The sequence below is a fragment of the Genypterus blacodes genome, unplaced genomic scaffold (assembly GCF_046128005.1).
Source record: "Genypterus blacodes isolate CSIRO-AG114 ecotype Tasmania unplaced genomic scaffold, CSIRO-AGI_Gbla_v1 ptg000133l_1, whole genome shotgun sequence".
Lineage (NCBI taxonomy): Eukaryota > Metazoa > Chordata > Actinopteri > Ophidiiformes > Ophidiidae > Genypterus > Genypterus blacodes.
The window spans coordinates 7241884-7265505 of record NW_027466935.1 but is presented as its reverse complement, the minus strand read 5'-3'; the positions used below and the strand labels follow the sequence as shown (position 1 = coordinate 7265505).

Below are 23622 nucleotides of genomic sequence, written 5' to 3'. Positions count from 1 at the left end.
CACGTTTGAAGAGCTGTGACTGAGACTCAAGGCGGCTTGACAAATGTGAGGCGACACCCGGTGATGGCGGGATCATTCGGAGACATCTTGCTTTCATTAGACGTTTTAATTAAGTTTTAAAATCGCCGCGATGGCGTCCCCAGTAACATAAAGGGAATCCCACAAAATGACGTTAGGGGCACGTTGGCTGGGGGCCCTCCAGCAGACACCCTGGGGACATCATTCTATTTGCTGGGTTCCCCTCCGAGCGCTGAACTTGTGCACTGCAGAGGAAGGAATTCATGAACGTCTCAAGCCCGTGATTGAATCTGTTTCTGTATCAATCATTATGATCACGTTTATTAGAGGAAAATTGGTCTTAAAAGTGTATTTCTTAAATTAAGGTGAATATTCTAGCTTGAAATGTACAAATTTGTTGCTTACGTGAAGCAAAACTGAAAATTTGACAGGATTATGACACAGTTTTGTGCGTTTCTAGTGACGGATCTGATGTGTGTGAGTAACTTTCTGTGTTTGGTTGTAACCCTGTGATCCAAACAGTCTCTCTCCCGATCTGTCCACTCCTCTCATCAACCATAATGTCTTCATTATCTTTCAAAACTCACTCTCTCCTCTATTCCCTATTTTTTCTGACTCCCTCCTCGTCTCCTCCCCCCTCGTCTCCTCACCCTCGGCCCCACCGTGCAGGCCCCTGGTCGATCTGTCTATCTGCCCCTGCACTGACTCCTCATTAACACATGAATGAAGACAGGGAAGAGCCTGCGAAAGCTTGGACGCCAACAGAAGGCAGCGGATTTGCAATTCAAACCTCAGACTGACCCCCCCACACACCCACCCACACACCCACGCACACACACACCACCACCGCCGCCACATCCACCTCCCTGCATCGTATACTGGGACTGGAACTGTCACCAGTATGATTGAGGATGTACGTAAGGCGAGAGGGTGGAGACAGCTGTGCATGCACATTCGGGTCATGCCTCTGTAGACTTTCATATTGACACACGCAAAACAACCATTTGCAGCCACACACACACACACACACACACACACATTGAAGGACAGAGCATATATGTATAGTCCAGGCTTACAAATTAGTGCAAGAGATAGTTTTTGCTGCCAAGACAAACAATATGTACACTGATAATCAAATAATTACAGTGAAAAATGTGTGTATTTGTTACCTATTCCTTTTCACATGCATACAGAAAATATTAAAAATAAAAAAAGGTGATATTGGTTTATTTATAATTATACTTTTCTTTCGTTTTGAAGTAATGAGTATGTGCTTGTTTACAGTAGATTATTTACTTAATGTTAAAACATTAAAAGAAGGCGTTTGTGTTTACATGTATTCACATCAGTCACGTCAATCACATCACTTCCGGTTCCTCTTCTCTCTACTTCCTGCATGTGCCGACAATATGGCGGCGTCCGTAGCTCTTCACCTGGAGTTTGGGTAAGTGTTCGCTTCCCTTCCTGTACTTTATTCTGTAGGTTTTCCGCGTCTTGGCAACAGTTTACATGCGAACGGAACGTTAAATGACTTTCACTGAAATGTTATTTATGTGTCGTTAGTTGTTCTTTACTGTTAGGTAAGAACGTCAATCAGCATCTCAGCTAGCAAGCAGCTAATGTGACGTTTGTTTATGTGCTCGTCGTGGCTCGCGCACCCTGCAACACCCCTCTCTCTCTCTCTCTCTCTCTCTCTCTCTCTCTCTCTCTTTCTCTCTCTCTCTCTCTCTCCCTCCCCCCTCTCTCGCTCTCTTTCTCTCTCTGTGTCTCTTTCTGTCTGTCTCTCTCGCTCCCTCTCTCTTGCTCCCTCTCTCTCTCCCTCTCTCTCGCTCTGTGTCTCTCTATGTGGCTCTCTCTCGCTCCCTCTCTCTCCCCTCTCTCGCTCTCCTTCTCTCTCTGTGGCTCTCTCGCTCCCTCTCTCTCTGTCTCTCTCGCTCCCTCTCTCTCTCCTCTCTCTCGCTCCCTCTCTCTCTTCCCTCTCTCTCTTCCCTCTCTCTCGCTCTCTCGAAAACGGTTAAATTGGAAATGATTCCTACTTTAATTATGAATAAACACATGAATCTGTCTGAGTTTGAAGAAGGTTCTGGAACATACTGGTTTATAAAGTAACTCTTATATAAGTTTTGTTCTTTTTCATCCAATAACATCAAAAAAATAAAACGATCAAACTCACATCTGAGTGTAAACCTGACGCACACATCAGAGTTTGAAACGTTTCAACACACACGCGTGAGTCACACACAGACCGTCCCTGTCTACACACGCACACGCACCCGGTTCCGCAGTGCTGAAACCCTTACCTGGCTCCCTGTGGCTCAGCCAGATGGCCCAGTCTGCCCGGTAACAGCAGGACTTTGAGCGGCGTTTGGTGTACGCAGATTACATAAACCTAACGACTACACACACACACACACACACACACACACACACACACACACACACACGCGCACACACACACACACACACACACACACACACGGATCCCTGATCAGGTTTAAAATGGAGGAACAATACAACCAGTGCGAACATAAGCATTTGGGTTTTGTACGTGTGTGTGTATGCGTGTGTGCGTGTGTAAGGTGAACCAGGTCCCTCTGGTTTTGTCAGCCTGCACCGTCGGCACCTTGAACAGCCTGAAGCCCTGCAGGGTCTCTGTCAGCCTGCGCAGCTCATCATGGGTTCGTTTCCCATCAGAGCAGTAGAGACAGAGTAACGCAGGGTTTACCATCAACTCCTTTATCCTCAATTACGTTTCATCCGCCTGTACTCGTTATAATACTAACTATTAGACGAAAAGCAAATGTAGCAGCGACCAAACTTCCCTGTCTGTGTGTTTTTACTGTAGCAGTCTTTCACCTGCTCACACTCTTCTTCACTCTTCTTCACTCTTCTTCATGGGTTTTGTCCCGCCACCTCTGAGCGTGTAAAAGTTTCTTTTACCGTCTTGGCTTGACTTTTATGAACTTAATATATTGGCCTCTTATTTTGTTGGCAGCGTTGTGTTGTTTTCCTGTTCTGCTTTGTCACTTTGTGTTCAATGTTAGTGGTGATTATTGGATAACAAACAAGTTTAAATAGAAAGAACAAAGAAGAATCGAAGTGTACGTTTATAATTGGGAGCAGGATGATCTGTGTGTGTAAGCGCTGTTAATGACTCTTGGTTTCCTCTGTGTGTGTGTGTGTGCGTTTGCAGTGGCGGTGCAGAGCTTCTTTTCGATGGCGTGAAGGAGCATTATGTGACTCTACCGAGCCAATCGGAACCCTGTGAGTATCATCATGAAACAGCGGGAGTTTGGGTTGAGTCAAATCTGTGCCTGGTTGTTATGCAGTGCTGAAGATAAAAAAGAAAGTTGTTGTAAACATGCAGAATGAAAGAAAGTGCTTCAAGATGTGACTGCTTTCGAGAAAATGGCGCCTGAACCAAGTCGCTGTTGTTGATTGTGGCCTTCAGGTGCCGTAATGTCGCAGGAAAACAAATGCTGAGGCGACAGTGAACATATTTGTATGTAACTAAACATCTTACTTCATTCAGAGGCTCCTCAGTGTGTTCTGTGGATCCATACAGGTCCATTCTACAGAACACACACCTGTTTAATGGACTAATATCCTCACAAAGCTCCAACTTCAAAAAGAACCATGGCAGTATCTTGGTTTCTCCTTCAGTCAAGTTTCAATTTAGAGTACCACTTAAACTATATGATACACACAATGCATTAAGCTGTGAATGACATCTCCAAAAATGTGTGTGTGTGGGTGTGGGTGTGTGTGTGTGTGTGTGTGAAAAGTGTCTTTTGGTATTTCACCAAACAAAGGGTTTTCATCGGTGATGCTGATGTTTCCACGACAACGAAAAGACAAAAGTTGACCAGCAGAGGGAATGTCAGCCAGATATGACCTTGTTGCACCAGTTGACCTGTGTGTGTGTGTGTGTGTGTGTGTGTGTGTGTGTGTGTGTGTGTGTGTGTGTGTGTGTGTGTGTGTGTGTGTGTGTGTGTGTGTGTGTGTGTGTGTGTGTGTGTGTGTGTGTGTGTGTGTGTGTGTGTGTGTCTCCTGATCAGTGGACAGACGTGTTGACATTCACCAACATTTTCTGGGTGTATTTGCATATCGTGATCTTAGGTCTGGACCTCAGAGTGTTGCTCCCTGGCCCCCTCACCCCCCTATTATTACGGGTGTGTGTGTGGGTGGAGAGGGTGTGTGTGTGTGTGTGTGTGGAAGGCAGATATAATTGGTTCTGAATCCTGCGTATTTCTCTTTGACCCCAGCCGGTGATTGATGACCCTCGACTGAAAGACCCCACCCCCAGTCTCTATCTATGTGACTCTCACACACACACACACACACACACACACACCGCAAACCCCCGTGGTCTGTGGGTCGCACAATTTTTACCCCTCGCAAGATGGATCATCCCCCCACCCCCCCTCACCATGTGACCGTCATAATGGTGACGAAGACGACGAGCGTAAAGAGAAGAAAGAAGAGGGGGAAAACAGGCACAAAGGCAAAGCGGGAAGGGTTTTGAATCGCCGTCAAAATGGCGCCTTTTCCCTCCCTGTCCTCCGCCTCTCCTTTTCCACCCACGCATCGCAGATATCCCATGATGCAGCAGGAGCCTGTGACGCATCCCCCCCTCCTCAGCTGTCCATTCCCTGATTTTCTCTCTCTCTCTTCCCCCCCTCCCTTTCTTCCTGGCACTGCAAAGACCGCCGATCCAAACCTAGCTCACCTCAGCCCCGCCACCTCCTCGTACCCCCGATTCTTCACCTCCACGTCACTGCCATTTCCCGTCATTTCGTTCGCCGTCCCGTTTCTATATGCAGGCGGCAGAAAGGCCCCAGAGTGCGGCCGCGTACAAGAGCGAATCCTGACGTCTGTCGAGGCGCCGTGGTCGCTTTAGACATTCAAGAGAGGGAAAGAAAGATGGGAAGAGGGGAGGAGAGCAGGTTTATGAGAGAGAGAGTGAGAGAATGAAAGGATGAAGGAGGGATGAGGGGTAATGGAGGAGAAAAGGACCCCGAGTCAGAGGAGGCGAGGAAAGGAGTCGCCACAAAGGAGGAGTTATGACTGCTGTAGTGATTAGTTCTGTTTTTAGCCCCGCAGAGGTGCAGGTCAATATTCACTGCCGTGTGTGTGTGTGTGTGTGTGTGTGTGTGTGTGTGTGTGTGTGTGTGTGTGTGTGTGTGTGTGTGTGTGTGTGTGTGTGTGTGTGTGTGTGTGTGTGTGTGTGTGTGTGTGTGTGTGTGTGTGTGTGTGTGTGTGTGTGTGTGTGTGTGTGTGTGTGTGTGTGTGTGTGTGTGTGTGTGTGCGCGCGCGTGTGCGCGCGTGCGTGTGTGTGTGTGCGCGCGTGTTCAAGGTATTCGTCTGGATTTATAGGGAGGGCCTGGAGCCGGAGAAAAAAACAGCACTCCAATTAACCTGTACACCATCCACGCACATGAGCCCGGAACAGACACGCAGACACACACACACACATTTTACACACACGTCGCATCCACACAGTCTGCTGCCACACTGAGCATCCAGGTGATGAATCTCCCTAAATGGAGGATTTCACATCTCTCCTCCTGAAGCTCTTACACACACACACACACACACACACACACACACACGGCTGCTCGCATTTGCATAATCCCATTTAAACTGCTCTGTAATCTGGAGTCGCTGAGGTTTTGTTCACTCTCGACGCAAATTAGAGGAAATTCTGCAAATTTACCATGAAGGTGAAACGGAGATGTGATTGCGTCACAATGTGATGATGTCATGCCTCAGACAAACCAAACTTCCTCTTACAAAAATGAGCAAGATTTAAATAAATGTTGTTACTTTTTTACATTGACATTCTTTATCTTTGTTTGTTTGTAATATGTGAAATATTTCTCTTCTGTTGGTTGATCTGTTCCTCTTGATAACACACTACCGCTCCTCCTGAATGTAAACGTTGTCGTTGCCGTATTGATCTCGCCTGCTCACGTCTCCTCGCCGCATCAGTCAGTGAGCGGTGGCGTCCTCTTCGCTCCTCGTGGAGCTTTGATGCTTTAACGCCCATATTAGCCTCCCTCGCTCTGCCTTCACCTGGAGGAGGACGAAGACTCCTCGACCTCCTCTTCATCCTCCCGTCTGCTCCATCTGTCTCTCGCTTCATCTCGTCTGTTCCTTCCTGTTAACCTGTTTAGGTGTGTGTGTGTGTGTCAAAAAGGGATTCTGGAGTGTAATGGTGAGGCTTTGGTCTTCATATGATGCATTATCACACACACACACACACACACTCGGGCTCTGATATCTGTGTTTTAACGCTGAGCGTCATAATGACATATTCATGGTGGGCTGTTTAGGGGGGATTTAGCCTCACACCTCTCTTTGTGGCGTGCTGCCTGCTCGTGGGCTCGGGGCAGACGCAGACACAGACGCAGGCTCGGCTCTTTGTGGCGTTGAGGTCAATCTGATTGTTCCAGAGGTCAGACTCATCGAAAATTCAAGCGCCGCTGACATTCAGGCTCGGGGCATGGATAAAAAACGGTCCGGGACAAAGAAATGTGATTTTCCTGCGTATGTCATGTTACACGCCAAGAGATGTGTGTGTGTGTGTGTGTAAGTGAGATTATTAATAATTGTGTTTATGTTTGTCATTTTTTCATCACCAAGGTGAACAATGTTGCTCTTGGCCATTGACATCAGTCGGCCCTTCCCCCCCCTTCTGCCAAACACACACATGCTAATGTATACACACACACCCATACACACCCTTGTCTCGCCGGGTGCCTCTGTCGCGTCACATCGACCAGGGGGCTGGAACCGTGCACCTTGACCCTTAACCCCTGACCTCTGACCTCTGTTGTCTGCCTCTCTCTGCGTGTGTGTGTGTGTGTGTGTGTGTGTGTGTGTGTGTGTGTGTGTGTGTGTGTGTGTGTGTGTGTGTGTGTGTGTGTGTGTGTGTGTGTGTGTGTGTGTGTGTGTGTGTGTGTGTGTGTGTGTTAGGGGACATGAAGCAGCTGCTGGTCTGGATCCAACGGAACCTGCTGAAGGAGCGACCCGAGCTCTTTGTCCAGGGAGACTCTGTGTGAGACACACACACATACACACACACACACACACACTTGATCTCTTTAGAGAAATGTATTAAACACGTGGAAGTCATTTTACAGATACAAACGCAGTATTTTAGTACACATTCACTGCTAAATATGACATTTTTGAGAGCGAAACATCATATGTGAAAATGTGAATATGAAGCTGCGTTCTGATTGGTGGAGAATTCTTCCTGGCTGTGTAAATAACAGACGAGCGTTTACAGCCTTAAAATACGGCCCTGGTCTCACAGTGATGAGTACCTGTGTGCACATGCATGTCTCCCTTGCGTGCGTGTGTTTTTTGCGGGCGTGTGTGAGAGCGAGGGAGCGTGTGTGTGTGTGTGTGTGTGTGTGTGTGTGTGTGTGTGTGTGTGTGTGTGTGTGTGTGTGTGTGTGTGTGTGTGTGTGTGTGTGTGTGTGTGTGTGTGTGTGTGTGTGTGTGTGTGTGTGTGTGTGTGTGTGTGTGTGTGTGTGTGTGTGTGTGTGTGTGTGTGTCCAGGGCTCAGAGCAGCCTTATAGGACTGGCTGACTTTTACAGCTGCCTTTGTGCTGGACTATTTATAGCACCACCTAAGCAATGAATGTAGAAAAAGCTGGGCTACCTATAAACCTTGTAAATTAGAGGTGCGTGTGTGTGTGTGTGTGTGCGCGCGATTTTTGAGTAAACCCTCTTCATTTTCTCTTAAGATCTGTGAGGACTTGTGTGTTTGGTTTATGATCTTCCCTTTTTTCCTTTTTCCTCTTTTGTTCTTAACGCAGCCGTGTGTGTATGTGCGTCCGTGTGTGTGTGTATGCGCACCCGTGACCCGCGAGCAAAAGCCTTTTGTCATCCACGTCACAGAGCATCTCCGCCGTGGACATGGCGTGGCTACATCAGAGGTGTTTGTGTTGCCGTTACCTCCTGGCTTTTCTCACCGTCCACGTTTTACCTTTTAATGTGGCTTCTGAGACACACACACACACGCACACACACACACTAAACTCACTGCAGCCGTAGATACCTGTCACCCCTCCCCCTCCATCCTTATCATCCTCTGTAGAATGGAGCATCTTTTAGTTTTTGAGCTGATGTAACGAAATACCAACATGATTTTAGAATAACACACACACACACACACACTGTCACTTTCAGTTCACTCTTTTTTGTTCAGTATATTTGCAGTCTTAATTTGATTGATTATAGATTTTCATGTTTGATTTATAATAAATTATAATTTCCTTTAATTTTGCATCCACATTCAAACACAACTTCCTCTCAATTCATTTACAGTGTGATTGTGATTCTTCCCTTAATATAATGTAAACATAATTACATAATATGTGTGTGTGTGTGTGTTTGTGTGTGTGCACGCATCTGTGGGGGATTTGCTGCTGCACCTGTTTGCATACATAGTGTGTGTGTGTGTGTGTGTTCATATTTGTATTACCTCTGGGAAATGTGCTTGAGTGGAAACGGTGTGTGTTTTCCCACAGGAGACCTGGGATACTGGTGCTTATCAATGATGCAGACTGGGAGCTAATGGTGAGCACTGGGAGCCATGTTCATTGTCAGATGTGTGTGTGTGTGGGGGGGGGTTGTATGCGTGTGTTTGTGCTTCCAGCGACGTATAAAAACACATTTTAGCTGCTCTCTAACTCTGCTCTTTTATTTGCAGTTTGCGTGCTCTTACTCGTATGAATCACACACGCAGCAGCAGCTTATGTGTGCATGTCATATCGACTAGATTAAGATGAGGAAGAGTGTGTGTATGTGTGTGTAGGTTTCTGTTTACTGAGGTTGTTTGTTGTATATGTGTAAGTTAATGTTTCATATGATGCAGAAGTAGCTGCAAGACAAGTTTGTCCTCTGGGCCTCGTATACAGTGTGAACACATATTTATTTAGACACACACACACACACACACTCAGTATAAATGGCTCTGTTTGAATCCATCATCTCAATATCAGGAGACCCACAATGTAAATAACTTGAAATGTGTTTCATTTATTTGTTTGGAACACACAAGTAGTGCATGTGTTTGTTCTTCTCTCCTAATGTGCGTGTGTGTGTATGCATATGTATGTGTGTGTTCCTCAGGGGGAGTTGAACTACCAGCTGGAAGACCAAGACAACATTGTTTTCATTTCCACCCTTCATGGAGGATAGAGGGAGAGAGAGTGGACCCCAGCACCTCTGTGACCCCCTCTCTCTCTCTCTCTCTCTCCACGTCCTTCACACACTCTCTCTCTCCTCACAAACATCTCACATCACTGGACAGATGTGAACATTCAGAGATAGTTATGAAGAAGGATGGGGGAGCGGCTAAACAGGACTGCTGTGGGCTTTGATCACGTGTTCTCTGAGGGGCAGCACACACTCTGGCTCCTCTGGTGCAGGTGTGTGTGTGTGTGTGTGAACATCTGTGCATGCTTCATCTCCTTACAGCCGCTCTGTAAAATAACTGAAGGCTTCAAACTTCTTTAGAATTGAACAGAAAAAAAATCATGTATGTCTGTGAATCATCACTACATTGACTTTTATTTTGTTTTATTTAGATTGTTACTGCCTTGATGCTTTTCATTTCTCTGTAACTTTTGATATTTGTATAAAAATAAAAATATTTTTAAGTGTAATTTGCACTTCTTTTTGCACATTGTTTTTTAATTTAAATGTTTTTATTTGTTATCACCTTTGTGTTATTACACAAAGTGATGATAAATAAATAAAAATACACTTGACTGCAGTAACAGGATATATAATCTTGGTTTTATGCAATTATGTGATTTTTTAGACACAAAAGATAGAGAATATGGGCACGTAAACAATGAAGGGAGTGATAGAATTCTATGTTCGACTGCATAATTGAATGCATTTAAAATATTTTAGTTGAATGTATTTTTTTTTGCCATTTCTGTTTGTTTGAAAATGTCAGTGACGGACTATAATTTTAATTTAACAGTTTTGGGGTATTTTGAAGGCACACAGTACATTATCTTCTATTGATTCTATACAATTAATTTTGAATTGAATTCATTTTTTTCCTAAATCCCATTACACTTTTGCAATTTTTTTTAAACATATTGAACATCACTTGATTCGTGTATTTTTTTCGTAAAGCACATTCCGCTCTGCATCAAACTCGATTAGGAATTTTGCGTGGCGCGCGCGCTTAATTCCCTCTGATGGCTCATATCAGATCGATTTAAGCCCATCAGCTCTGTGATCACACCCGAGTTTAGGGTGATTAGATGAGACATGAGGGGGATTTCACCGGCCTGTCGCCCCCTGAGCTGGAACATTCATGGGAGGAGGCGGGGTCGTGTGTGTGTGTGTGTGAGAGAGAGGTGGGTGGGTGGGTTTGTGCACTATACGGGGCCACTGCGGGGGGTCGAGGTCTCGCCTCCGGGCCGCCCTCCCCTGAACGCCCGGGGCGACCTAAAGCCTTTTCTCGGTCTTGGAGTCCGATTTGCAACGGGAAACCGCGCGATAATGGCCGACAGAAAGGAAATGCTAATGAGGCAGCGAGAGAGGGGGAGAGAGGGAGGACATGGAGAGAGCTACTGTGTCATATATACAGTGTGTGTGTGTGTGCGTGTGAGTGTGTGAAAGAGAAAGAGAGGAAACTTATCTTTCAGCATTCGTATCTGCTTTAATCTCACCACAACAATTACAGTATTGATACACACTCCATGTTAAAGTGGACATGATGATACAGTGTGTGTTCTATCATCATATTGTATTTTGTATCTCATATCTTCTATATTTCGTGTGGCACACTGACTCGTTCACTTTCGTTTCCATTCTTATTCATCACCATTGGAGTTTATTTATATATTGCCTCAGCATTAGAACAAATATTAACAGCTAATTTATTCAAGTTTATACAAAACGTTATCCGTTCTATTTGCAGTGATGACGCATATCATTCGCTTTTATGTTCTACTGTCATTCGAGAGAGCTGCAGCCTATGAAAACTTTAATTTGATACTCTTGTTGATGTAATTTCTTCTTTACATATTTGAGCAAATATGAAGTTGGAACAGAATCAGCGCAGTTGTTGCATTTTTAGTTGTCAAATCTGTTCATCTGTATACATTCCCCATATGTTGTGTGTGTGTGTGTGACTGAGCTCCCTTTGCTGTGTTCAGGCTGTAACTTTAGGGGCGCTGGTAGGGTGGAGGGGGCGGCTTTAGAGGGGCGGGGGCTGCCTGGTTTGCTGACGCAGCCTTCAAACAGTCACGCAGGGTTTGGACCATTAAGTGGACCTGCACTGTTTATAGAACCTACGAGCCACAGCTTGCACCAACTGACCGCATTACAGCCCAGATTTGGATGAGGATGATGAGGATGAGGATGATGTTGGTGGTGCAGGGTGCTGTGATTTCACGTACTGATCCATATTCTAACAGCAGTGACCTCCAGTCATCAAGTGAACAATAAACATGAGCCACAGTCTTGATTTATGCTGATGATCATTATGCTGACAGGCTGATATAGTATCAATAATTTATCTAAAGTGATAAACTGAGATCTGCCCGCAGTAAACAAAACATGCCTATATATTAATGTTGTAATGATGAAGTCTGCTCTTAAATGCTGCAGAGAGGATTTAAAAATGCATTGATCATTTACTGCAAGCAAGCAAATTATTATTATTATTATTATTATTATTACTCACACTATCTGAATTATGCAAAGTTGAGGTTACACACTTCTACACTTCTAAAGCTCCATTGAAAAAGTAGAAATGCAAATAACTCCTAATTAAAGATGAAAGTTATTTTTTAGACTCTATTGTCTCAATGAAACTTTCTCTCTAATTCTCTTAATTTATTTAAAAAAAATATAAGCCATTGTTTACTGCACACAAATGTACATAAATAATATCATAATCAGATTTCATGAGTAGTAACAAAATAACCTAAAGCATCTTTTGTTGTACAAACAAACAGCTTCTGTGTGTGTGTGTGTTTGAGAGAGAGTGTGTGTGTGTGTGTGTTTTAAAAGTATAAGAGAAGATCAAATATTTGTGCATTCTTGACATTAAATCCCATCATATGTTGACCCTTTCGATCCTAAATCTTTAGATTAACATGGATTAAATTTAGTTTTATATTTTTACAACTTCAGCTGCTTCTCTTATTTTTTTTAAATCATCATAATCCCCCAAAATGTCTGAATGAATGAAAGAGATAAGCGAGGTCCCACGTGATTTAGTAGCAGCCCAGTTTGGCTCCATCAGGCCTCTGTGGCCTTGCTTGACTTTTTTAAATAACATAAATATAAATTCCACATTATTGCTCTGTAATATTCATTTGAACTCAGAATGTCCCAACTTATTTCTGTAATACATGTTTAACGTAATCTATCAGCCTGTAAGTACCCTATGAGCTTTACCTTCATAGGCTATTAGCACGAGTCTAATATATTTATAGATGAATAAATCCTTAAAGGCAGCAGCTCGAAGAAGATTTAAGAAATACTCTTGTAATTTTACGAATTTTAAGGAAAAGTTTTAGCATTTGATCGTTGCTTCTGTCCCACTTGTATTCCCTGTCCCATCTCTGCTGACACGCTGGCCTGAGCCCTGAGCCCTGAGCCCTGAGCTCCTGGTCCTGCTGCTCCATGTTGCCTGTGGAGCCTCTGGTCTGCCTCTCTGCATGCAGGCCTCCTCTCCTCGCGCGGACCACTCAAGTAACAGTTTTGTACTATTTGCCAAACGCAGTCGATACATCGACAATCCGGGTCGATATTTGCCATTTAAGACAAACAGTCTTGATTAGATCTTCGACAAAGTGTAAATACCAATCGGGGGGGACGAGCAGGACGCACATGAGGCGAGGCAGAGCACGCGCGCTCCCCTTCCGCTTTATCGGCCCTGGAGCACATCTACACACACACACACACACACACACTCTCACGTACATATATGAGCTGATTCACGTCTTACCTGGAACAGATACATATAAAACTACAATCTTATAGACCTTCTTCTTCTTCTCCTTGTGTGTGTGTGTGTGTGTGTGTGGGTTTGGAGGCCTACAGTCTTCATGGCGTTGGTCCAAACACAGCAGTGATGAGTCGCAGTCTGCAGCAACAGATGTCCATACACAATTCTTGGGGGTGAGTGTGACTTTACTCAAGAATTGCGTTTGGACAATCAGCCGCTGTAAACCCAGTGTGTGTGTGTCTCCTGCTGGAATGGAGGCGAAGAAGAGGAAGAAATGAAGCGTTCGATTATTAATTACAAGTGCAGGTGCGCTTAAAGCCACGCAGGGGTGCACCTGTTCACTCTGGATCACATCTCTCTCTCTCTCTCTCTCTCTCTCTCTCTCTCTCTCTCTCTCTCTCTCTCTCTCTCTCTCCCCCTCTCTCTCTCCCCCTCTCCCTCTCTCTGTGTGTAAGGAAACTGTTTCTCCTCCTATATACGTGAGTGAGATGCAGAGTTGCAGCCTTGTGCCTCTTATTTATTTGGATTTCGCCTGGATCCCCTTTTCAGCTAAAATCAGGCCAGAATCTGAACCTATAGAGCGACATTGGAGCCTATAGAGCGATTTGTATAGATGCCACACACGCACACGCGCACACACACACATGCACGCATTCCCTCATTAAATGTCGACTACAGAGGCAGAACACACGCAGGCCCGATCAAATACGACCCAATAAGATTCTATAAGATCAAATAAGATCAAATAATAAAGTGTGTGTGTGTGTGTTGCCTATATACTGCGCTGCTACAGGCACTTTATGACTTCTTTTCATCCAACCTGGCTCTCCATCACACACACTCCCCCCACTTTAAGCGTCACTCTGCTCGCTGGCTGCTAAACTTAACCCCAAGTCTTTGCTCATTTCTGGGGCCTTAAGATGGCTGCATGCGCGGCGGTCGAGTCTTAAAGTAAAATGTCATCTCCTCTGGTGCACCGGGATCTGCCTTCATCAAGTCTCTCGATCAGAATGCAATAAGAGGTGAAGAAGGGGAATCGAACAATTCAAACAGTGTTCACTTTGTTCCCTTTTCCAAAGTGCCCAAAAAACGACGACGACGCCTGGGAGACGTTTCGCCATTTCTGCACCTGTGTGTCATCGCCGTGAGGCAAAGATGCACACTGGGTTTCCATAGCCACGGTGTCAAATCAAAGACAGAAGATCCCTCTCTTTAGAAAGAAAAAGAGAAATCAAAAAAACACAAAAAAAGAGGATGACTTTGGAGCGTTTGCGTTCTGATCTTCATCTCCTCGGTGATGGAACCGAAGATGAAACAGGAGAAACCCCTTAGTTCCCCGTGATGGTGCGTCCTTGGTTCGATTCCCACGACGTGCGGTTTTTTTCATTTCGGATTTCTCGTCCAAATGCCCCCCGGCGACAGCGCAGGATGCTGAGCAGAAAAAAGGGAAGAAGAGCGAGGATGAGGATGAAGCCGGAGCTCGGAGCAGCAGGAGCACCGGGAGGTCCTGGGCGGTGCGGGCTCTCCTTCCTTCCCCTCTTTCCCCTCCGTCCTCCCTCGGTGCCGCGGCGTGCTGACTGCCCGGACGCCTCTGCGCCCTCCTGGCTTTTTCTTCTCCGCCCCCCAACAATGAAGCCGCCGCGGCCGCGACGCGAGGGCGCAGAGCGGCGCGCAGTGGAGAAGCTCCTCGCTTGGTACTGAATTTGAATAACACCACGGGGTGATAAATGTCCATTGTACTGCTTAAGTAATGAATCTCCGCTGTCCTCTATGTCACACACACACACACGCGCACGCACGCGCGCGCGCACACACACACACACACACACACACACACACACACACACACACACACACACACACACACACACACACCCCTTTCTCCATACACATACACGCACACACACGCCAGCAGCTGCGATGGAGGGACCAGCAGCCCCTCTTAAAGACACAACAGCCCTATTTTCCACCCCCCAAAAAAGAGATTACAAACGCGACACTGTTTACTCTCTGACCGCACTGCATGACGTTTAGTGTTGCTCTTATGCCCCCCCATCTACACCCTCCTCGCTTGTGTGTGTCTATGTGTGTGTGTGAGCAAACTATAGTGCGACGCCGTAACCAGGCACTGTGACATAAAGCGACGCCTTCAGCCGTTGTGCAGCGGGGAAAGAGCAGCCCGCTGCAGGCCTCAGTGTGTCACACACACCGGGGCTGAGGGAGCAGAGAGGCTGTGGTGCTCAGTGTGTGTGTGAGCGTATGTCAGGCGACTGAAGGGCCACAGGGATGCTGTTGTTGTTGTTGTTGTCGTAGAATGACTGTGAGTGCAATGTATACAGTACATTGTGTGTGTGTGTGTGTGTGTGTGTGTGTGTGTGCGCGCGCGCGTGTGTTATGGAGCCATTAATAGGAGATGAGTGTTTATTGTTTCATCCTTTGGCAAACAAACTAAGATGCATTTCTTTCTTTTATTATCAAGCAAATTAAAATGCATCACACGGCTGCGTGGCGTCACAATAAACTGGAATGCTGATTAAAATTGTCTCTCTTTTTTATTTGGCTCAAGGTTTATAAATCTGCTTTACGCTCACAATAATGTTGGAGTGTGTTTTTTATTTTTAACAGCGATCAAAGTGAAGCAGGAAGGAAGCAAACAGGCAGCAGCTCACAGGCACCGACCGGTGCTGCGTTCATGTGTCAAAGTATTTCTGTAAATCTCTGAAAGTTTGATGGTCTGTATAGTCTCCGGTCTGTTTGTCTCTGCGTCGCTGTGAGTGAGAGTTTGAATCCGGCAGCCCATCATCATGTCTTTGCCTATCAGCACTCTTTGGACTGCTGCGTTTGCGCTGCAGCTTTTTGATGCTTGCAAACACCTCTACCCCCCCTCGCTCTCTTTCTCCCTGGTCTCTCTCTCTCTTTCTATCCCCCTCTCTCCCTCCTTCTTTCTCTCTCTCTCTCTCTCTCTCTCTCTCTCTCTCTCTCCCTCTCTCCCTCTCTCTTGCTCTCTCTCTCTCCCTCCTCTCTCCCACTCCCTCCTCTCTCTCTCTCTCTCTCTCTCTCTCTCTCCCTCCTCTCTCTCACTCCTCCTCTACCCCTACTCTCTCTCCCCCTCTCTCCCTCACTCTCTTTCCCTCCCCCTCTCTCCCCCTCCCTCCTCTCTCTCTCTCTCTCTCTCTCTCTCTCTCTCTCCATCCTCTCTCTCTCTCTCTCTCTCCCTCCTCTCTCTCTCTCTCTCTCTCTCTCTCTCTCCCTCCTCTCTCTCTCTCTCCCTCACTCTCTCTCTCTCCCCCCCCCCCCCCCTCTCTCTCTAATAAATCATCCTGACTGATCCCGCCCCGGGCGCAGGAGGTCCTCCTCTTTAAAGCTCAATCCGTTTTTCTCCACCCCCCCCCCCCCCCATCTTTTCATCCCTGTGAAGAAGCCGAGTTAACCTCTGCTGCTCCGCTCAGGGCCGAGCCCCTCTCAGCCTCAGCCCGCCCTTCATTCATTCAGCCAGTCACTCATTCATTGCTCTTTTGAGTGTTGAAAAGCAAACTCCTCCATCTCCTCTTCATCCTCTCCACGCTCCCCCTCTCTGCCTTTTCAAGCTTGACTTCTTCCCGGAGGCGGGAAACTCACTAAGTCAAGAGGCTCCACTTTCACTCCTTCACCTATGGCGTCTCTCGTCCTCCCATGATGCTCTGCTTTATAGATTTACACACACAGTCTGTGTTTCTCAGCAGCAGCGGCCTGATTTTCTCAACCCAGCTCATTTGTAGCAACGTTTAGCTTGTTGTTAAGATCACACAGCCATCTGCAAATGGATTTCAGTCTTTAATCTGCCGCTTACAGAGTCTGCTGCCTGGAGAACAGCTCAACAAGTGATGCACATAATCAGGATAAACATTGTGTTTTATATTTAGGCGTTAACATCTTCTGTAGAGCAGTTTGGAGAGAGAGAGAGAGAAAGAGAGAAAGAGAGAGAGAGAGAGAGAGAGAGAGAGATACAAAACCACTAATCAGCTGCTTGAATTTTGCCCCTTCTCTCTTCTCTTCCTCTTGCTGTTCATTTGTGTGCTGACTTCCTCTAATGAGAAAACAACACTGAAAGAAACATTTGAAGCAGCATCAACAATCCTCAGCTGTTGAATTAAGGCCTTTTAGCACAGTAGCTTTCATGTGGGCTGTTAGTCGTGGTGGTGTATAGTCAGGGTGTGTGTGTGTACACACAGAAACAGTGGGGGACTGCTGCACTCTACGCGGGGGCCAGTGTGCCTCCCTCCATTCACAAATCAATGTTTAACCCGCTGGCTAAAAGGCCTGGCAGGGGAGAGGGAGGCCCAGGCAGGAGGGGTGGGCCGGGAGACCATCCAGTCCAGAGATGGAGAGGAGACGAGAGGGAGGACAAAAGGGGGACAGGGGGAATCCTTAAAATAAACCTCCTCCCGTGAAGGCATCTCCTCCCTGCTGCTAGGGCAGAAAGAGAGAGAGAGAGGGTGAGAGAGAGAGAGAGAGAGAGAGAGCGAGAGAGAGAGAGAGAGAGAGAGAGAGAGAGAGGGAATGTCATTGAAATTTATAGCAGGCTGCTCCGTTAGGCGTGTATTGAGCAGAGACACAGGACACAGAGTCAAACGGACAATGGAAGGGCTAAATTGGGAGTGTGTGTGTGTGCGTATGTGTGTGAACATACAAACGAGAGTGAGAGTGAGAGAACACACACACAGGCAACTTTTTACATTGACTTTACGTTGGGGCCCTGAGTTCTATATCAGTAAAGTTGTGCTCCATCTCATGTTGTTTGAAAGGATCAATTGTTAGATCACTAATGAGAAGCTGTCACTTCCTGTTTGTTCCTCACTTACCTGGTTACATGGATTATCTGAGTACTTCATCTTCAAAGTTGGCCGTAAACATGAATATCAAAGAAGAGTGTGAGGAACTAATACAGGCTACACAAATAAAGACAAGAGGCCACAACACACATGGAAGACATTTTAACCTTTCATTATAAATCCATCCTCTCGTGTAAACATGCATTTTTTTGTGTGTTTTTGATTGAGGTTCTTCATGCTTGTGTGTTGTGCTGCCAGCTTACCGACAGCGACGCGTTTAACGAGGCCGATGTGATTGTGAAGCTCAGAGGGAGAAGAAACGCAAATGGATCCTCCTACAATCTCATATAATCAATTGTTCTGCTGTTCAGTGCCGCTGAGTTGAGAATTCCTCACATGTTGGGGTCATGAACAGTGTCTCCGGACCGGATCAACCACAAGAAAACACATTTTTACACACTAACAAGGTGGCATTCTGTAAAACAAATAGCATAATGGCAGAGATTTAGAAAAGGCTTATATAAATATTCACACTTGTGTTTCCTGACACTTTCTCCTCGGGCTCAACACACACACACACACACACACTTCTAAACCCTCCATCTCCTCCTCTGGCTCCACACACGCACACACACACACACACACACGGACACACATACACATACATACTCCTTCCCCCAGCATGCCGTTGCCTAAACATCCCCCAGAATTCTTTGACAGTGGCTGCGCCGTTGCTTGGCAACAGGGTGACGGACAGCGTCATCCAGGGAGCAGCAGAGAGGATGAGAGGCAGAGGGAAGTCGGCTCTAATCTCACTATTTACTTTGCACAGACCGCAGGTTCAAGGAGCTTTCCAATTAGCTTGTAATTTGTAATTTGATATCAACACGTGCAAGTGAGACTTAGAATTCAAACACACACACACAGACACACACACACACATGCATGTAGAAATGTGTCAAGTGGCTCAACATGCATTTATATTATTGACTAAGTTCATCTTTATTATTGTAAATGTGGGGATAAAGCACACGCACACACACACATGAATACACACATTGCTCAAATTAGTGCAGGCGGTTTAGAGGAAAGGTTCTCAAACTGTGGTACCTGTAAACTGAAGCGCCCCCTGCTGGTTTGCCGGATGATTTCTGCAGAGAGATCTTTGGAAAATCTGTTATTGTGGCAAATTATTCATGACAGCAATAGTTTCATAAAACGTTCCACGCTTCACATGTAAGGTGGCGTGCAATACCCATGTGAACCACTGGGGGCAGAGCAGAGACTAAATCAACATCAATAACAAACGAATAATGGCAGAAAGTTATGATGAGTAACTCTTTGATCTTTGTGTTTGCTGGCGCCGCTGCTTTTCTTTACATCATTACATCATTACATCATTACGTCATCACGTCATTTCATCATTCCATCACATCCTAGAGCGTTGCCATGTCTGTTTACGTTATGACAAGTAAAATCAACCATTATTATAATAATTTCTATCTTGTAAGAGCAGCACGTTAACAGAACAAGACAACGCCTCTCCTCTGGGCTCGTTGACGTCTCCACCCTCACACGCTTCGTCTTTAAAATCCATTCATCCACCAATCATTCATTAATTTGGAAACTGGAGCAATTTCATTGGAACTTCAGCAGGTATTTGATGATGATCTGCTTCCATATTCATGGAGGAGATAATGTGATCACACCCTCATCCTCTCATTGCTCCACGCAGGCATCAGGGCCTTCAGGTCTGAGCCTCTTTGTGCTGACTAAGTGATGTGTCGTCAAAGGCCGGACTTGACGCACTCGAGTCATTTTTCCACTGAAGCAATTCTCTCTAAGTGCTGGGGCCGAGCAGCGTATTGGCCACCTGGGGTAAAAACCACCGAGCCCACCGGCCGGCTGGTCAATTTATCTATACTGCTGCCGGCTCCTCGGCATCGCTGCTTCACACACTGTCCATTGTGTCCTGAGACATGGACGTCTGTAAGCTTGACTAGTTGTGGTTTACACATAATTGGCTTTTAATTTATTGCAGAGGCACGCGCAATTAAACAAGCAATGTCAAACATCCACTTAGTGTTAATGTGCAGAAACACAGTTTACAGGGATAGAAGAAGAAAAAGGAATTATTCCGACGAGATTGCCATAGATTTGTCTTCTGGGACTAAATTGCATTTGGGAATGTTGAGCTTAAAATCAACTTTGTGGTGCTTTACTTCACTATTTCCATTTTGTGCTATTGTATTACAGATTTGCAGATGAAGACTTTAAATTTTAATGTGTGATGAGATCAAAGAATTTACTCCAGTCGCAGGGAACCTAATGCATAGAATTCCCCTAAACTGGAACGCCTTTGAATATTCAGACGTGTGGATTTTTTTAATGAATTCGTTTATCAATTCAATCCTGACTCACCCCAGGTTACCATGGATACCTGGGCACATTTTACCCCTGATACTTGTTGACGTAAGGAGAGCGTTTACTTGTTATCTGAGTATTTTCCATGTAGTCTCTGGTCAAACACAACTAAAACTAAACTCCAAAGGTTTGAGTTCATTTTCAATAGTTGTATTGGTCATTGTTGAGGTCAGCGTAACCTAAGTAACGCTGCATGAGGGTATTCTGTTAAAAATAAACACCCTTGTCAAGAAAAAGAGGTTTGAAACTCTCAACCGACACCTGAATCCTCCTGGCTAACAATTCATCCGAAAAGCTGAGGGAAGAAGCTCTGAGGGATGCGGGAATGTTCTCTGCAGGGGTTCAAGTGACTGTTCCCAGAAGGAGAAGCGTTCCTACAGGATGCTTTAAAGAAGATACAGGTTTGACAATGTTTACCTGGAGGTACTGGTGTGATTTCACAAAGTTAAACAAAAGAGTATCACGAGGGAACGTTTCACTAGGGAGGGAACAATGTGCGGAAACCTTCTGGGAACGCTCTTGGATCTAGTGCAGCAAACCAGAACGCTCCAGAAAGGTTCTGTTTGTACTTTTCCAGGAAATCGATGTCTAAACTCGGTCACTGATGTGGTTTGTCTGTACGTTGCAGCATTCTGGAGGTGTTTGACGTTCCACCATGTAACATCCTCACATGGTGGAGCGTCTAAGTGAACGTTTAAGCGTCTCTTCCACAGACCACAGACCTGCTAAGTGACCCTAGTTTGGAACGTAAATGTTGTAAAATCCCATCTCTTAAACCGTCAGCTTCACATTCCAGGAGGAGATGAAACCCGGTGAGAGCGAGCGAGCGGGCTGCAGCTGCTGAGTAAGAGGGTGTGTGCCACGGCTCAGGCCCTGAGTGACGGGTATTGACCCTTGCAGCCAAAAGACGTCTCAGTGGGAAACACTATTGATTATTGCCACAGCAATAAAGGTCCTGGAAGCTTCTGAGAATGTCACGACTCTGCACTGTTCACCAGCGTCCACACACAAAGACCAGATGCCTCCACGCCCTCACACCCCACGCTAAACCTCTAGGTGTGTGTAGATATGTGTGAATTTGGGTGTTTTTTTAGGCACCTGGTGGATCCCCCCCCCCCTCACTTTACACACATACACACACGCACCAACGTTTTGCAGTTCATCTGCTCTCCTTTCTCTGGTTCAGTCCATCTCCTGCTCTCCTGATTTTCGCCCTCTGTTTCCGCTCCCTCTCCCTTTCTCTCGCCGTTCCCTCTCATTCACACGCACATATGCGTTCACACACCCCCACGCACACACACCATCTCCACCCTTGACCTCGCTGTGAAAAGTTAGTGCACCCGAGGTTGAACTCTCCCAGGTCTGCCCCCCGGCCGCAAGTGCTGGGAAAGTGTCACTGACATACGTGTGTGTGTGTGAGGGGCAACACTTGGGGTGTGAGAGAGATTTGACCCTCAACCTCTTGACCTGTCCAGAATGGTGTCTCACACACACACATATGAGACCCTATAACTGCATTATTGCCGGCCATGATTGTCATCATTCATGTGGCAAAGCCCGCCAAGAGTCTGAATTTATTTCACCAAACATTCCTTATTGTTTCCCGGCCCTCTGTCCTCTTTCCTCCTTTCTTTCCTTGTCTCTTTCATCCTTCCTCTCTCTTCCTGGTTCCCATCTCAGCCTCCGACTTTGAAGTATTCACATCATTTTAGCCACAATATTAATTTTAAGATTGGGAAACTAAGCATCTCATTTAGCTTTGCTCCGTTGCCATCGCTGAGTCTAAGTTTCAGTGTTTAGCCTCTAATTCTCTGAGTTTGCTTCTCTCACACCGCCTGTGCATGACATCATTTAATTTCTTGGCTATTTCAATATTCATCTTGGTTGTTAGAGGGTTTTTTTGGCCACTGATCTTTTTAATTTCATGTTAAGTCTTCTGCTCTGTCTGCTTCCATATTTAGGCGTCGCTCCACTCGTGAACCCTGAACTCACCACAACCTAAGCTATTATTTGGCTTCACTCCACCCACAGTCTGTTCCTAAAAGGGACTGTGAGCGCCACCTAGTAGGTGAGACAGGAAGTGTTGATCTTCCACCACATGATTTTGATGCTCTGCATTAATTTCCTGTGGAGTTCTCTGGTGTTTTATGCTTCCACTGGGTCACATCCATCTAAAAATAGAAAATATTTTTACCTGAGGCCAAATCCTGGGGATTGAACCCATCTAATGACACTCAGAAAATACTTCCGTGGCATCGTGAAGCCATAGGAGGAGAACCTTGATGACCTTGAAGTTTTCTTCTTAGTTGTGAAATCTACACCTCAGGTCACGTTCGTAGTGGAATATATTCTATTTATCGCATTCTGACATCAGGCAGTCACGTGTTTGTCATCTTCCAAAGAATATCTGCAGCAACATTCTTTATTCTGGCTTCACAGGTCTGCATGGTTTCGTCATGAATGCGTTTCTGATCTTCTGTCCGGCAGATTACTGCCAGATCCCTCAAATCTTCTAATTAGAGCATCTGTCAGTTCCAAGGTTATGGTTATGACTTGCAGATATGATCACCATGAAGACAATATCAAGCTTGCTTGCAAAAAGATATTTGATTCAGATTATAGGGAACATTCGTGGTGGAAAAAATGAATATGGATCAGATTAATTCAGTTTTATGTTACTGTCAATTTCCTCATGAGCATTGATCTGATGTTTTTTTTAAAGATGACTTTGATACACCCTGTCACCACACAAGGTTGATTTAACTTGATTTACTAAAGATAAGTGCAATAACAGAATACAAACATTTTCATTTTGACTAAATTGTTTATTGTCTCAGTCTCAGAGCTTCACATTTCCCAAATCAACCACAAATTGGCCGTAATCTTAGTAGATGCGCTCGAAGTCGCATTTTAGTCCCAAAAACATGTAGAGGACCTCTGACATGAGGTCAAGGGCCTCAGTCACGAGCTTGAGTTGTGGGCCTTTTCTCGGATCAGAGCTGCCCTCTAGTGGCAAATCGATGAAATTGCTGACAAGAAAAAATAGTAAGACCAAACTACTTTAAAATGGAGCTCAAATACCAGAAACGACTTTTTATTTGCATCGCTTCTGAATTACACTTCGGTTAATCTACAAACATGAAGCAGATGTTTAACTTCAACATCATTTATGTGTTTATGTGCCAACTTTTAATTTAGAAACATTAGGCATGTAGAAAATAAAATAAATGTATTACGTAATTTCTAATTATTATAATGAGTAGTAATATTATCACCAATATTATTATTAAATAAAATAAATGTAGAACTTTAAAAGACTATTAAAATTGTGGGAAAGGAACAATTACACAACACAAAAAAATAGTAATA

At 45.4% G+C, this 23622-nt stretch overlaps 1 protein-coding gene across 2 annotated transcripts; it reads left to right on the top strand.

Annotated features, from left to right (window-relative positions):
• The first annotated feature begins 1400 nt into the window (after window positions 1-1400).
• Window positions 1401-9546, top strand: urm1 (ubiquitin related modifier 1). 2 transcript variants are annotated; one of them, XM_076164230.1, is made up of 5 exons: window positions 1401-1462; window positions 3212-3282; window positions 6997-7078; window positions 8565-8610; window positions 9166-9546. In XM_076164230.1, exons 1-5 carry the CDS (start codon window positions 1428-1430, stop codon window positions 9232-9234), a joined length of 303 nt encoding a protein of 100 aa, XP_076020345.1. In that variant the 5' UTR covers window positions 1401-1427; the 3' UTR covers window positions 9235-9546. The 2 variants fall into 2 exon arrangements, with proteins under 2 accessions (XP_076020345.1, XP_076020344.1); XM_076164229.1 differs by having other exon boundaries at window positions 8562-8610.
• Window positions 9547-23622: the final 14076 nt, after the last annotated feature.